The sequence below is a fragment of the Myotis myotis genome, unplaced genomic scaffold (assembly GCF_014108235.1).
Source record: "Myotis myotis isolate mMyoMyo1 unplaced genomic scaffold, mMyoMyo1.p scaffold_m19_p_4, whole genome shotgun sequence".
Taxonomy (NCBI): Eukaryota; Metazoa; Chordata; class Mammalia; order Chiroptera; family Vespertilionidae; genus Myotis; species Myotis myotis.
This window is the reverse complement of record NW_023416346.1, coordinates 81,837,243-81,849,344: the sequence shown is the minus strand read 5'-3', so window position 1 is coordinate 81,849,344 and position 12,102 is coordinate 81,837,243. Positions and strand designations below refer to the sequence as shown.

The following is a 12,102-nucleotide window of genomic DNA, read 5'->3' as shown; positions in this document are numbered from 1 at the left end:
CTCTTTCTCCATCAGTCTGTTCATCTGTCATTAATTAGCATTATTAAAATTTAAGTGCATGAAGTCTTGAGCAGTGATAGTCAGCAGAATCAGTCAGGTATCTTGTTTTTGTTTGTTAATCCTCACTTGAGGATATTTTTTTCATTGATTTTTAGAGAGAGTGGAAGGGAAGGAGGAGGGAATGAAAGAAACATTGATGTGAGAGAGACACATCGATTGGTTGCTTCCTGCATGTCTCTCACCTGGGCTAGGGATCAAACCTACAACTGAGATACGTGCCCTTGACCAGGAATCCAACCTGAGACCCTTTGGTCCACGGGCCAATGCTCTAACCACTGAGCTACTGGCCAGGGCTTACTCTGCTTTTTTTAAAGCAGGCACACATGTTTATTTTTAAATAATGTTTTTATTGATATTTTAGTGTATGTGTTCTGTAAAGTATGTTAATAACTTTTAATGATGGAAAAGCAATGCACATTTATTTTTTTAAACTTTGGAAAGTACAGAAAAATGAGATGAGAATAAAAATCAAGTAGATATTACTTTGGACTTTGAGTCATCACTGCTTTCCATGAGATGTGAAAACTTACCTATGCCCCAGGCCCTTAGGTGGAGCTTAGGGAAATGTGTGACTCATAGATCATGGTGAGCTCAGTATATGAACTGATTGAATAATATATACCAGGTTCTGTGCTAGCTACTTAATCTATTAATATTCACTGTCCTCATGTAATTCACAATCTAGTTGAAGGGAAAGACGTTAAAATGCAGCAAGTGCACTAGAGGAGAGGAAGTAGCACCTTCACCTAAGGGTTAGGGAAGGCTTCTTCTTTTTTTTTTTTTTTTCAGAGAAGAAGAGAGAGGGAGAGAGAATAGAAAAATCAATGATGAGACAGTCATTGATCCGCTGCCTTCTGCACTGGGGATTGAGCCCGCAACCTGGGCATGTGCCCTGACCAGGAATCAAACTGTGACATTCTGGTTCATAGGTTGACACTAAGCCGTGCTGGCTGGGCAATAAATTTCTGTTTTGAATGACTGACTTGTTAAGAAAATATTGATTGAGCACCTAATGTGTGTTGGCACTGGTAGATGCTGCAAATACAAAATCACATTAGATATGGTCCCTGCCCCCAATTTGGTTATAGTTTAGTTGGCAAAACAAAAATTATGGAACTTAAATATGCTAGATGCATTCAGATTGCCAAAGAAACATAGAAAAAAGGGTATCTAAATCAGAGTAGTATTAGAAGAAGCTTTCTGGAAAAGAGTTTTCTTAAGCTGAATTCCAGTGGATCAATGGAGTTTGCTAGGCAGAGAGAACGGTAATTTGTCAAGGCAGAGAGGCCTGAAATAACATTATCTATACTAATAAAAGGGTAATATGCTAATTAGACCAGGTCGACTGGCCATCTTCCAGACATCCGACTTCCTTCCGGACAAAGCCATGGTGGTGGGGGCCGAGGCAGAGGCAGTTAGGGGTGGGGTGATCAGGCCAGCAGGGGAGGGCAGTTGGGGGTTACCAGGCCGGCAGGGGAGGGCAGTTGGGGGCGATCAGGCAGGCAGGTGAGAGGGTTTGGGGGCAATAAGGCTGGCAGGGGAGCACTTAGGGGCAATCAGGCAGGCAGGCAGAGGTGGTTAGGGGCAATCAAGCAGGCAGGCAGGCAGGCAGAGGGGTTAGGGCAGCCATGGGCAAACTACGGCCCGCGGGCTGGATCCGGCCCGTTTGAAATGAATAAAACTATTAAAAAAAAAGACCGTACCCTTTTATGTAATGATGTTTACTTTGAATTTATATTAGTTCACACAAACACTCCATCCATGCTTTTGTTCCGGCCCTCTGGTCCAGTTTAAGAACCCATTGTGGCCCTCGAGTCAAAAAGTTTGCCCACCCCTGGGTTAGGGGCAATCAGGTAGGCAGGTGAGTGGTTAGGAGCCAGCAGTCCCAGATTGCAAGAGGGATATCCTCTGGGATGGGGCCTAAATAGGCAGTCGGACAATCCCCCAAGGGGTCCCCGATTGGAGAGGGTATAGGCTGGGCAGAGGGAGCCCGCCCCGTGCACAAATTTCATGCATGGGGCCTCTAGTAAGGTTATAAAACAAGTTGTTGGGGTGTGTTTTAAGTGTGCATGTTGGTAAATGACTGGTTATATGTAGAGAGGTACATAGGAGTCAAATCATAGAGGGTCTGTGTGCCATATTCCACACTTAAGAGTTTTTACTTTATCCTAAGTGAGAGGACATTGAAGGAATTAAGTAGCAAAATGATGATCCCATGTAACTCATTAAGCAAAATAGAAGAGGGAGCTGAGAGTATTTGAGAGAAATGACTAGCATACTGAGGTCTCAATTAAAAATCTACGTGATTATAGGGGCTTTTCTCCAGCAATATTTAGCACTCAAGTAGTTTGGCTGTAAGTCTGCCAGATAAAAGGTACAGAGAAATTGGAGGGGGTAGGTGAAGGGAGGGACAACCAGAAAGACAGATGAAAAAATGGACATTCTAGGCAGAGAGAACGGAATGTTCAGTATCATGGAGGAATGAAAGAACAGGGCAAGTTTGGTGAACTATTAAACTAGTACCTGTATATTTCACCAAGGGAAGTGCTAGAAGATGAACCTCCCATTTTTGTTCCATCTCGGTTAGGTTTAAAATAATGTACTTTCTCCCTTGAGATCTCCTTATTGCTTTGGAAATTAGAGGAAATGCCCTTATGTCAGTTATCCATTATTGTCCCCAGAAAACACCTAAACCTAATCAGTCAGAATTCTGGTAATATAGATGTGTTGGTAGGCTCACAGATGCTCAGCTCAGTAATGATTATAACAAATGATAAGCAAGCAGGAGTCTTCAGAAAGGCTTCTTGGTCAGGTGATGGCTGGCTTAAAACATTGTATGCGGGAAACGTATTTATACGTTTTACGTTGACTGGTAGTAGAGTGCGGGACACGTATTAATACGTTTTTTTATAGACTAGCGGTAGAATGCGGGTAATGTATAAATACATTTATTTTCATACTTTTTTATTGCTCTAAAGGGATGCTAACATTGCAGATATACGAATTCCAAAGGACAAAATTTGGATCTCTAACACATAGAATGGTGAATTATGTATGTACTTCCAGGTATAACGGTAATCTATTCAACTGCGTAGAGTCATCCCTTCACACAATTCTCTGCCTCACCACACATTCAGTGCGATTCTAAGAAAAATAATTCGGTATACATTTTATAGTAAATCACAGAAAGTTTAATTGAAAAAAAATATGTTAAACTAAAGTTATCGTAATTTTACTGAACGTTGCCATTTACGCAAAAAATTAGCAAAAATGGCCCGCGCCACCTGTTAGCACGCGATAAAAACTACCCGCAAACAATGTGTTAAGATACCAGGAGCTTATGTGAGGCAATAAGAAAAACCCAGAAGATGCTAATTGAAGAAATGCAAATTGAAACAAAGAGGTACCATTTTTTCACCTATTAGATGAGCTAAATTAAAAAAAAAATTTTTTTTATGGATTTCAGAGAGGAAGGGAGAGGGAGAGATAAAAACATCAATGATGAGAGATAATCATTGATTGCCTACTTTCTGCATGCCCCTCCACTGGGGATCAAGCCTGCAATTTGGGCATATGCCCTGACCGGGAACCAAACTGTGACCTCCTGGTTCATAAATTGATGCTCAACCACTGAACCATGCCGGCTGGGATGAGCTCAGTTTTTGAAAATGGAATATTCAATGCTAGTGAGGCAGGTGCTCTCGCATATTGCTGTTGGCAGTATAACATTGTAAGGCATTTCTGGAAAGCTCTTTGGCAGCATTGAGAGACTTAAAAATTGTTAAGTGATCAGACTTTAGGGTATAGTCCAGTAGGCTTGAATTTGAATATTGGCTCCACTGCTTAATAGCAATGTGACTTAGGGTAAGTTACTCAGCCTTTGCTTTCCCATATGTATAATAATTGTACCCTCCTTAGAGGGTTATTGTGAGCATTAAATAAAAGATGCATGTGAGTGCTTATTAGCACATGGTGATAGGATGATAATCTATTTTAATCAGAGATGTAGACACTGATGTTTATGATCATGTTATATTAATGAGAAATAACCTGAATGGTTAATGTAAAGGGAATGTTTAGTTACTGTGCCATCTGTGTGATGGATTATTATGTAAGGATTAAAAGCTCTTTATAAAACAAACTAACTAATGGCCCGGCCATTGTGGCTTAGTGGTTGAGCATTAACCTATGGACCAGGAGGTCATGGTTCCATTCCTAGTCAGGGCACATACCCAGATTGCGGGCTTGATTCCTCAGTAGGGGGCGTGCAAGATGCAGCTGATCAATGATTCTCTCTTATCATTGATGTTTCTCACTCTCCCTTCCTCTCTGAAATAAAAAATAAATTAAAAAAACTAATGACAAAAATGCTTGCAATGTTGAGTGAGAAAAGCAGAACACAAAACTTGCTTTCTCAGTTATGCTTTAAAAAATATATGTACAGTGGGGCCTTGACTTACGAGTTTAATTCGTTCTGTGACAGAGCTCGTAGTCCAAATTACTCGTATGTCAAATCAACAGTGAACGAGTGAGACACGTGATGCTGGGCCGATGTTGTGGCGTTCACTGTGACGTTCGCTGCGCCAACTAGTGGTGGGGTATCTGAAGCTGGCTCATAACCCGAATTTTAGCTCGCAACTCAAAGCAAAAAATCGGCCGAGAGACTGCTCGTATCTCGAAAAACTCGTTAGTCGGGACACTCGTAAGTCAAGGCCCCAATGTATATATAAAAATTTGGAAGGAAATGCATGAATGTAATAATAGTGGTTATTTCTGAGATAAAAGGTTAGGATAATCTTCATTTTCATCTTTTGCATGTTTTTCAAGTTTTCTGGTATGGAAAACTGGAAACTATTCCTAGAGGAGGTGATCTTTTTTAATCCTCACCCGAGGATATGTTTATTGATTTGAGAGAGAGAAACAGAGAGAGAGAGAGAGAGAGAGAGAGAACATCAATCGCTTGCCTCCTGTATGCATCCTGATCGGGGATGGAATCCTCAACCTAGGTATGTGCGCTGACCGGAAATGGAACTCACAACCTTTTTGGTGTACGGATGACGCTCCAACCAACTGAGCCACCCAGCTGGGCTAGAAGAGGTGACTTTTATGCTAAATTTTAAAGGATGATGATTATAGTAGGTAATATTTATTGATCACCTACTGTGCTAAGCAGATAATCAAGTGGAGAATGGTAGGAAAGACGTTCCAGGCAGACAGAACAATTGCAAAAGTAGATGAGTGTCTTGGATAAGGAAGTGAAAAGTAGTTGAGTTTGGCTAGGTTGTAGAGTAGGAGTTAATTTTGGTGGGAAGAAATGAGTTTTTAACCCTTTGCGGTCGTATTAAATTTGGACATGGGTGTCGTACTGGTCAGAATTAATTTCCATTGAAAGAGCAGTGATACATAACATGCAAGATTATGAAGGATAAACAAGATTTATTAATTCTTTTTTGGAACTATGTCACTACTAGTAGAATCACTACAAACGTTATCACTTTCTACATCAGAGTCAGTATTCAAGGTGCCAAAATAAAACTCTTCATCGTTACTTTCAGATTCGCAGTACACTTCTTTCGGTAACTTTCTTTTTGCCATTTTGGAGTATTATTTTGAAATATCTTAACAAGCGAGAATGCCTAATTACAGTTAAACGTAATTTGTGAAGCTTTATTTGAAAGTCTGCGAAGTATCTCCGAAGTTTGTCGATTTCTTCACTCTCAAAAGGCGACTGACTCGCCACGGTGTTTTGCATGGTGAGTGTGGAACGACCACATTTGTTTATGTTTGAGTTTTGATATCTCCGATTTGTCGGGGCAATGTTTTGGTTTGTGACAAGGTCGCTTAGACACTTAAGAGCTTTCAGAGAAATTATGAACTGATACACGAATGAATAGAGTTAAGATTCGTACGGTTCCTTGCTGTGGTGGCTGAGAGCAGACATACGACCGGAACGGTAAAAAAGCTTTGGTGGCTGAGAGTAGACAAACGACCGCAAAGGGTTAAAGGTAGGTGGGCAAATTATGAAAGGCATAGTATGCACACTAAGTCTTTAAAAGGAAAGAAGGCCCAGCCAGCGTGGCTTTGGTTGAGCATCAACCTATGAACCAGGAGGTCATGATTCAATTCCTGGTCAGGGCACATGCCTGGGTTGCAGCCTCCATCCGCAGTGTGGGGCATGTGGGAGGCAGCCGATCAGTGATTCGCTCTCATCATTGATGTTTCTATCTCTCCCTCTCCCTTCCTCTCTGAAATAAATAAAAATATATATTTAAAAAATAAGAGGAAAGAGGGCCATCCATATTAGATATTTAATAAGATCATACTGGAAGCTATTTGAAGAATAGATTGAAGGGGAATGAGATATGAGACTAATAAAGAAACTATTGACAACAGTCCAGGTTAAAAACACTGAGGACTTGAACTAAGGTAAGTATCAGTAAGAATGGAAGATGGGACAAATTGTAGAGATACTGAGGAAGGCCTTGGCCAGTGTGGTTCAGTTCGTTGGAGCATCGTCCCATACACTTAAAGGTGGTGGGTGTGATTTCCAGTCAAGGCACGTAACCCAGGTTAGTGGTTCAATCCCTGGTTGGGGTGTTTGTGGGAGGCAACGAATCGTTTCTATCTCTCTTTCTCTCTCTCTCCCTCCCTCTCTTCCCCCCTTCCCTCTCTAAGATCATTTTTTTTAAAAAAGGAGGTACTGAGGAAGTAGAATCGATATCTTCATAAATGGTTGAAAGTTGGGGGTATGGATAAAGGACAGAGAAAATTCAAGATGATGCCAATACTCAAATGCTGATGGTGAAAACATAAATTGGTACAAACTTTTTAGAGGAGTGTAAGTGTTCATTCCTTTATCTAAGCAATTTTACCTCCAGGGAATACTCCACACAAGTTTTCAGAAGCACATCTACAAATATATATATCTTTATGATTGCAACGTTGTTCATAATTGCAAAAACATGGGAGCATTCTGAATATCCAATAATAGGGAATTGGCTGGATAAATTATGGTATATTTATATGATGGAATACAGGTTAGTTATCAGAATGGTAGATTAACAAATAAGATGTATTTGTATATGCTGATATCAAAATATATTCTGTATAGTCCTGGCTGGGTTGCTCAGTTGGTTGGAGTGTTGTCCCTTACACCAAAAGGTTGCGGGTTCAATCCCTGGTTGGGGTGCAAATGGGAGGCAACTGATTGATGTTTCTCACATGTTTTTTTCTCTCTCACTCTCCAATCAATAAACATATCCTCAGGTGAGGATAAAAAAATCAAAGTTACTTTAGATATATAGATATAGATATGGATATAGTTATAGATACGTAGATACATAGATATAGTACATGTATTATTGAAAACTAGGTTACTCAACAGTATATACAGAAGGGGTTGTAAATTCAGATACTATAGAGGCCAGACATAAATGAGTGAAATGGGCTCAATATAGAGACTGATTAACTGGAGAGCACATACCCCACCTAAAGTGATCAGTCACTTAAGCTCAATTATTGCCATGGACTAGAATTCCTAAAAGGAGAGATGAGGATAATTTTTACTTTATACTTTTTTTGTATATAGGTATTGGAATTATTTAAATTGAGCACACAATACTTTTGTAATTACAAAACAAATTTCCACTTTTGGAAGGATGGATAAATCAGATGACATCCAGAATTCTGACCTGGGCAACTGGTGGTGCCATAGACTAATATAGAAGGTATAGGAGAAGTGGTTTTGGAGAAGAATTGTTTAGTATTGAGGTAGGATATCTGAATGAATATTTTTAGTAGATAGCTAGCTACATAACAGGTTCAAAGCTCAAAAGAGAAGTTTGTACTGTAACTATGGATATTTTTTCAAATTATCAGCATATAAAAATATAAGTAGATGAGCTCAAATAGAGAATAGGGTGCATTTCTTGAACCCCCTGATGCTGTACTAAAATACGGCTGTATGTTTTTCTGGATAGAAAGACCAAAACTTTACCAGATTATCAAAGCTGTATGTGACCCAAAAAAGTTAAGAACCACTGTTAAGATAGAATGTAGGATGAGAATAGAATACCAAATTCCAACATTTAAGGGGTCAGGTGGAGACTACTAAGGAGTGGCCAGAATGAAAGAAGGAAAACAAGGAGAGAGTAATGTCCTGGAAACAAACAGAAGAGGAAAATGGCTATAAGAAGAGGTCATGTGCTACAGAGGAAACCAAAGGGAATGGTAATTAGAAGAACTATTTCAGTGAACTGGTGGAATCAGAAGCCAGACTTGGATATGAATGAATGGGAAGTAAGAAAGTGGAAACTGTAATTTGTGACGGGAAAAAGGAAGACTGTAATATGTTGAAGGGGATAAAGGCAATTGGACAGAGGGGAACTTTGTATAAGTGAAAGAGAAGAAAAATGATAGGAGATAAGGTTCCTATAGAAGTGGCAAGATAGACAAAAGTTTCTGCCTCTCATTTTCTCTCTAGCAAACGGTCTTATCCTAAGAGTGGGTGAGATGGTGGAAGAGAGCATTTGAAGAGAGATGTAGGTTAGGGGTTGAATTATTTGTTGTAGGAAATTTGAAATGGAGCTGACTTGGGGACATTTCAGAACTGTTGAGCAGCCTTTGAGGGTCCAGCTGAAATTGGAGACTTAATTTTTATATAAGTTGACTCAGTTGTGTCATTTTCTTTGTCAGTATTCATCAAACCATGTTAGGGAACTGAGAAGGCAGATGACATCATTGATTGAGGATTGGGATTTTGCTTTCTGGATGTGAGAAAGATGGAGAATTGAAGGTGTTAAGAAGAAAAGTTTGAACTTCTCAAACTTGGTCACTAAAGAACTCTTTGTAGCAGAAGATTGTCACTTGCATAGTCTCTAGTTTGGAAGAGTATCCCAAAGCAGCTCTACAAAAGCTTGTAATTTCTTTGGTAATTCATGTTTTATCTTGCAAGTTTATGCAAATTAGTATTGGGCTTCTCTGTTTATATTTTGTCCTGTTTCAAATTTCTTTTTTTTTTAATTAAATCTTTATTGTTCAGATTATTGCATTTGTTCCTCTTTTTTCCCCCCCATAACTCCCCTCCTCCCAGTTCCCGCCCCACCCTCCGCCCTCACTCCCCACCCACTGTCCTCATCCATAGGTGCACGATTTTTGTCCAGTCTCTTCCCGCATCTCCCACACCCCTTCCCCCCCCCCCAAGAATAGTCCATTCCCTTTCTATGTCCCTGATTCTATTATAATCACCAGTTCATTCTGTTCATCAGATTATTTATTCACTTGATTCTTAGATTCACTTGTTGATAGATGCATATTTGTTGTTCATAATTTGTATCTTTACCTTTTTCTTCCTCTTCCTCTTCTTAAAGGATACCTTTCAGCATTTCATATAATCCTGGTTTGGTGGTGATGAACTCCTTTAGCTTTTCCTTATCTGTGAAGCTCTTTATCTGACCTTCAATTCTGAATGATAGCTTTGCTGGATAAAGTAATCTTGGTTGTAGGTTCTTGGTATTCATCACTTTGAATATTTCTTGCCACTCCCTTCTGGCCTGTAAAGTTTCTGTTGAGAAATCAGCTGACAGTCGTATGGGTATTCCCTTGTAGGTAACTGAGTTTCTTTCTCTTGCTGTTTTTAAGATTCTCTCTTTATCTTTTGCTCTTGGCATTTTAATTATGATGTGTCTTGGTGTGGTCCTCTTTGGATTCCTTTAGTTTGGGGTTCTCTGCGCTTCTTGGACCTGTAAGTCTATTTCTTTCACCAGGTGGGGGAAGTTTTCTGTCATTATTTCTTCAAATAGGTTTTCAATATCTTGCTCTCTCTCATCTTCTGGCACCCCTATAATTCTGATGTTGGTACGCTTGAAGCTGTCCCATAGGCTCCTTACACTATCCTCGCATTTTTGGATTCTTTTTTCATTCCGCCCCTCCGGTTGGGTGTTTTTTGCTTCCTCGCATTTCAAATCATTGACTTGATTCTTGCGCTCCTCTGGTGTGCTGTCGGGAGTCTGTATAATATTCGTTATTTCAGTCCATGTATGCTTAATTTCTAGTTGGTTCCCCAATATAACATCGAGGGTCTCATTAGTTTTCTTGTAGATCTCATTAAGTTTATTGGCGGCTTCTAAACAGTTCTTGAGAGACCTTAAAAGTGTGGTTCTGAACTCTATATCTTCCATTGACAATTTTGTCCTGTTTCTTTGTCTCCGCATTTTGTGATGCTTCCTTGGTGCACCCCCTAGTGGTCTTTGTGCGCAGTCTTGTAGTTAAGCCTTGATTGTTGTAGCTAATACCAGGGAGGGTTTGACCTCCAGGCCAAGTGGCTGTGAGAATCAGCTGTGTCTGCAGTGAGAGAACTTCTGTCCTAGCCTTTGCCTGAGGCTATCCGGCAAATGCCTCTGTGCAGGGCTTGGGCGGGGCGGGTCGCACAGGATCAACAGGGTGGGCCGGAGAGAGCAGTTATGGCGGAGAGAGCAGTTATGGCTGCTCTCAGTCCTGTCCCCAGGGGCTCTGCCTCTCTGAGTCCCAGCGACCGCTGCAAACCTCGGAGAGAAAGCTGCACTCGCTCTGACCGAAGCCAGACAGTCCCGCTTCTCCCGTTTGAGTCTGGGTCCCTAAAGACTCGCCCGTATCTGGAGCTCAGAGTCTGCGACTCCCTCCCGATTGAAAACGCCAACCGCGCCCTCCGCCGCCAGCCCGCTCTGCACACTCCGCACCTCAGAATTTGACTTCAGCACTGCTCCTCCTCTGAGTGTCCGTATGCGTTTCTCTTTCCTCCTAGTTGTAGGACTTCCACTCAGCCAGCATTCCTGTGGTTCTGGGTGATGTCCGTTCCGTCTTTTAGTTTCACTTTTGAAGTAGTTGTTCAAGGCAGCAAACTCCGGCATTAACCTATGCCGCCATCTTGGTTCCTGGGCTTAATTTATTCTGTTTCAAATTTCTTAAGTTATTTTATATCCCCCAACCTCCATCTTCAAGTAAAATTTCTGATGAAGGAAAATATATTACAAAGATCTTATATCTTAACTTTGGCATACTACTGTACATTACCTTACTTTTCAAAGCATAGGGTTAATTAGGGAAGAAATTAAAACCAGGAGAGGCTTGATAGACTGGGAAACCCAAATTAATGGGCCTGTAAGTGTCCTTGAGGTCACAGAGAGTGAAAAGGTGGACAGATACAAGACTGTGATGGGAAAGAAGGATATTGGAATTGAAACTTCAGAGGCAAAGCAGTTTGCAGTAAAGACAACATTCTGGATAAAGCCACGGGTATCTTTGCCTGGGAGTAAAGGTGCAAACCATTAGCATGAAGATTTTTAAGGATTTTGGATAGGTAGTACATATGAATGTTAGAGTAACTCCCCATGATGAGGGATTTGGAGCTAAAAGGAAGATTATACTAGCTATGAAAGTCCTTCGTGAACATGAGTGAATTAGTGGTGGTGAGCAAAGGTGAAGAGCAGAGATCTCAAACTCAAGTGACCTTTAGGAAGGGGCCAGGCAGGTAATATAAATGAACGAAGTGGGCCAAGTATAGATTGTAGTAACCTGTAACAGTACATATTCCATTTAAAGGGACATGTACTTCAATCTGATTGTTGTCCTAAGGAAATGACTATCCAGTGTTGCTAGCTCTTAATTTTTCAAGTGAAGTTGAAAATCTGGATTTTTTGTGACATTTTTTCATTCCAATGTTTACACATTTGCTAATAGTTTAAAAAAGTTTTTAGCCAGGCCGGTGTGGCTCAGTGGTTGAACATTGACTCATGAATCAAGAGGTCACTGGTTTGATTCCTGGTCAGGGCACATACCTGGGTTGCCAGCTCGATCCACAGTAGGGGCATGCAGGAGGCAGCTTATTGATGTTTCTCTCTCATTGATGTTTCTATCTCTCTATCCCTCTCCCTTACTCTTTCTCTAAAATCAATAAAAACATTAAAAATTTTTTTTAACTCTGTGAGCCAAATAAAAACATCTATCTGGAGGCCAAATCTGGCTCCAAGGAAGCTGGTTATCAACCTCTAGCATAGTAGAAAACAA

The 12,102-nt window shown here is 40.6% G+C and overlaps 1 protein-coding gene across 8 annotated transcripts in view; it reads left to right on the top strand.

Moving 5' to 3' along the window:
* The window catches only part of TAF1 (TATA-box binding protein associated factor 1), a 163,445-nt gene that overhangs the window by 42,805 nt on the left and 108,538 nt on the right, over positions 1–12,102 (top strand). Inside the window, exon 33 of one of the 8 annotated variants that reach the window (XM_036304325.1) lies at positions 8,755–8,984. The exons of the other annotated variants lie outside the window; for them this stretch is intronic. Within the exon in view, the coding sequence (XP_036160218.1) occupies positions 8,755–8,774 (20 nt within the window). The 3' untranslated portion in view covers positions 8,775–8,984. Of the gene's footprint in view, positions 1–8,754; positions 8,985–12,102 lie in introns of those variants that run through there. 8 annotated transcript variants of the gene reach the window in all.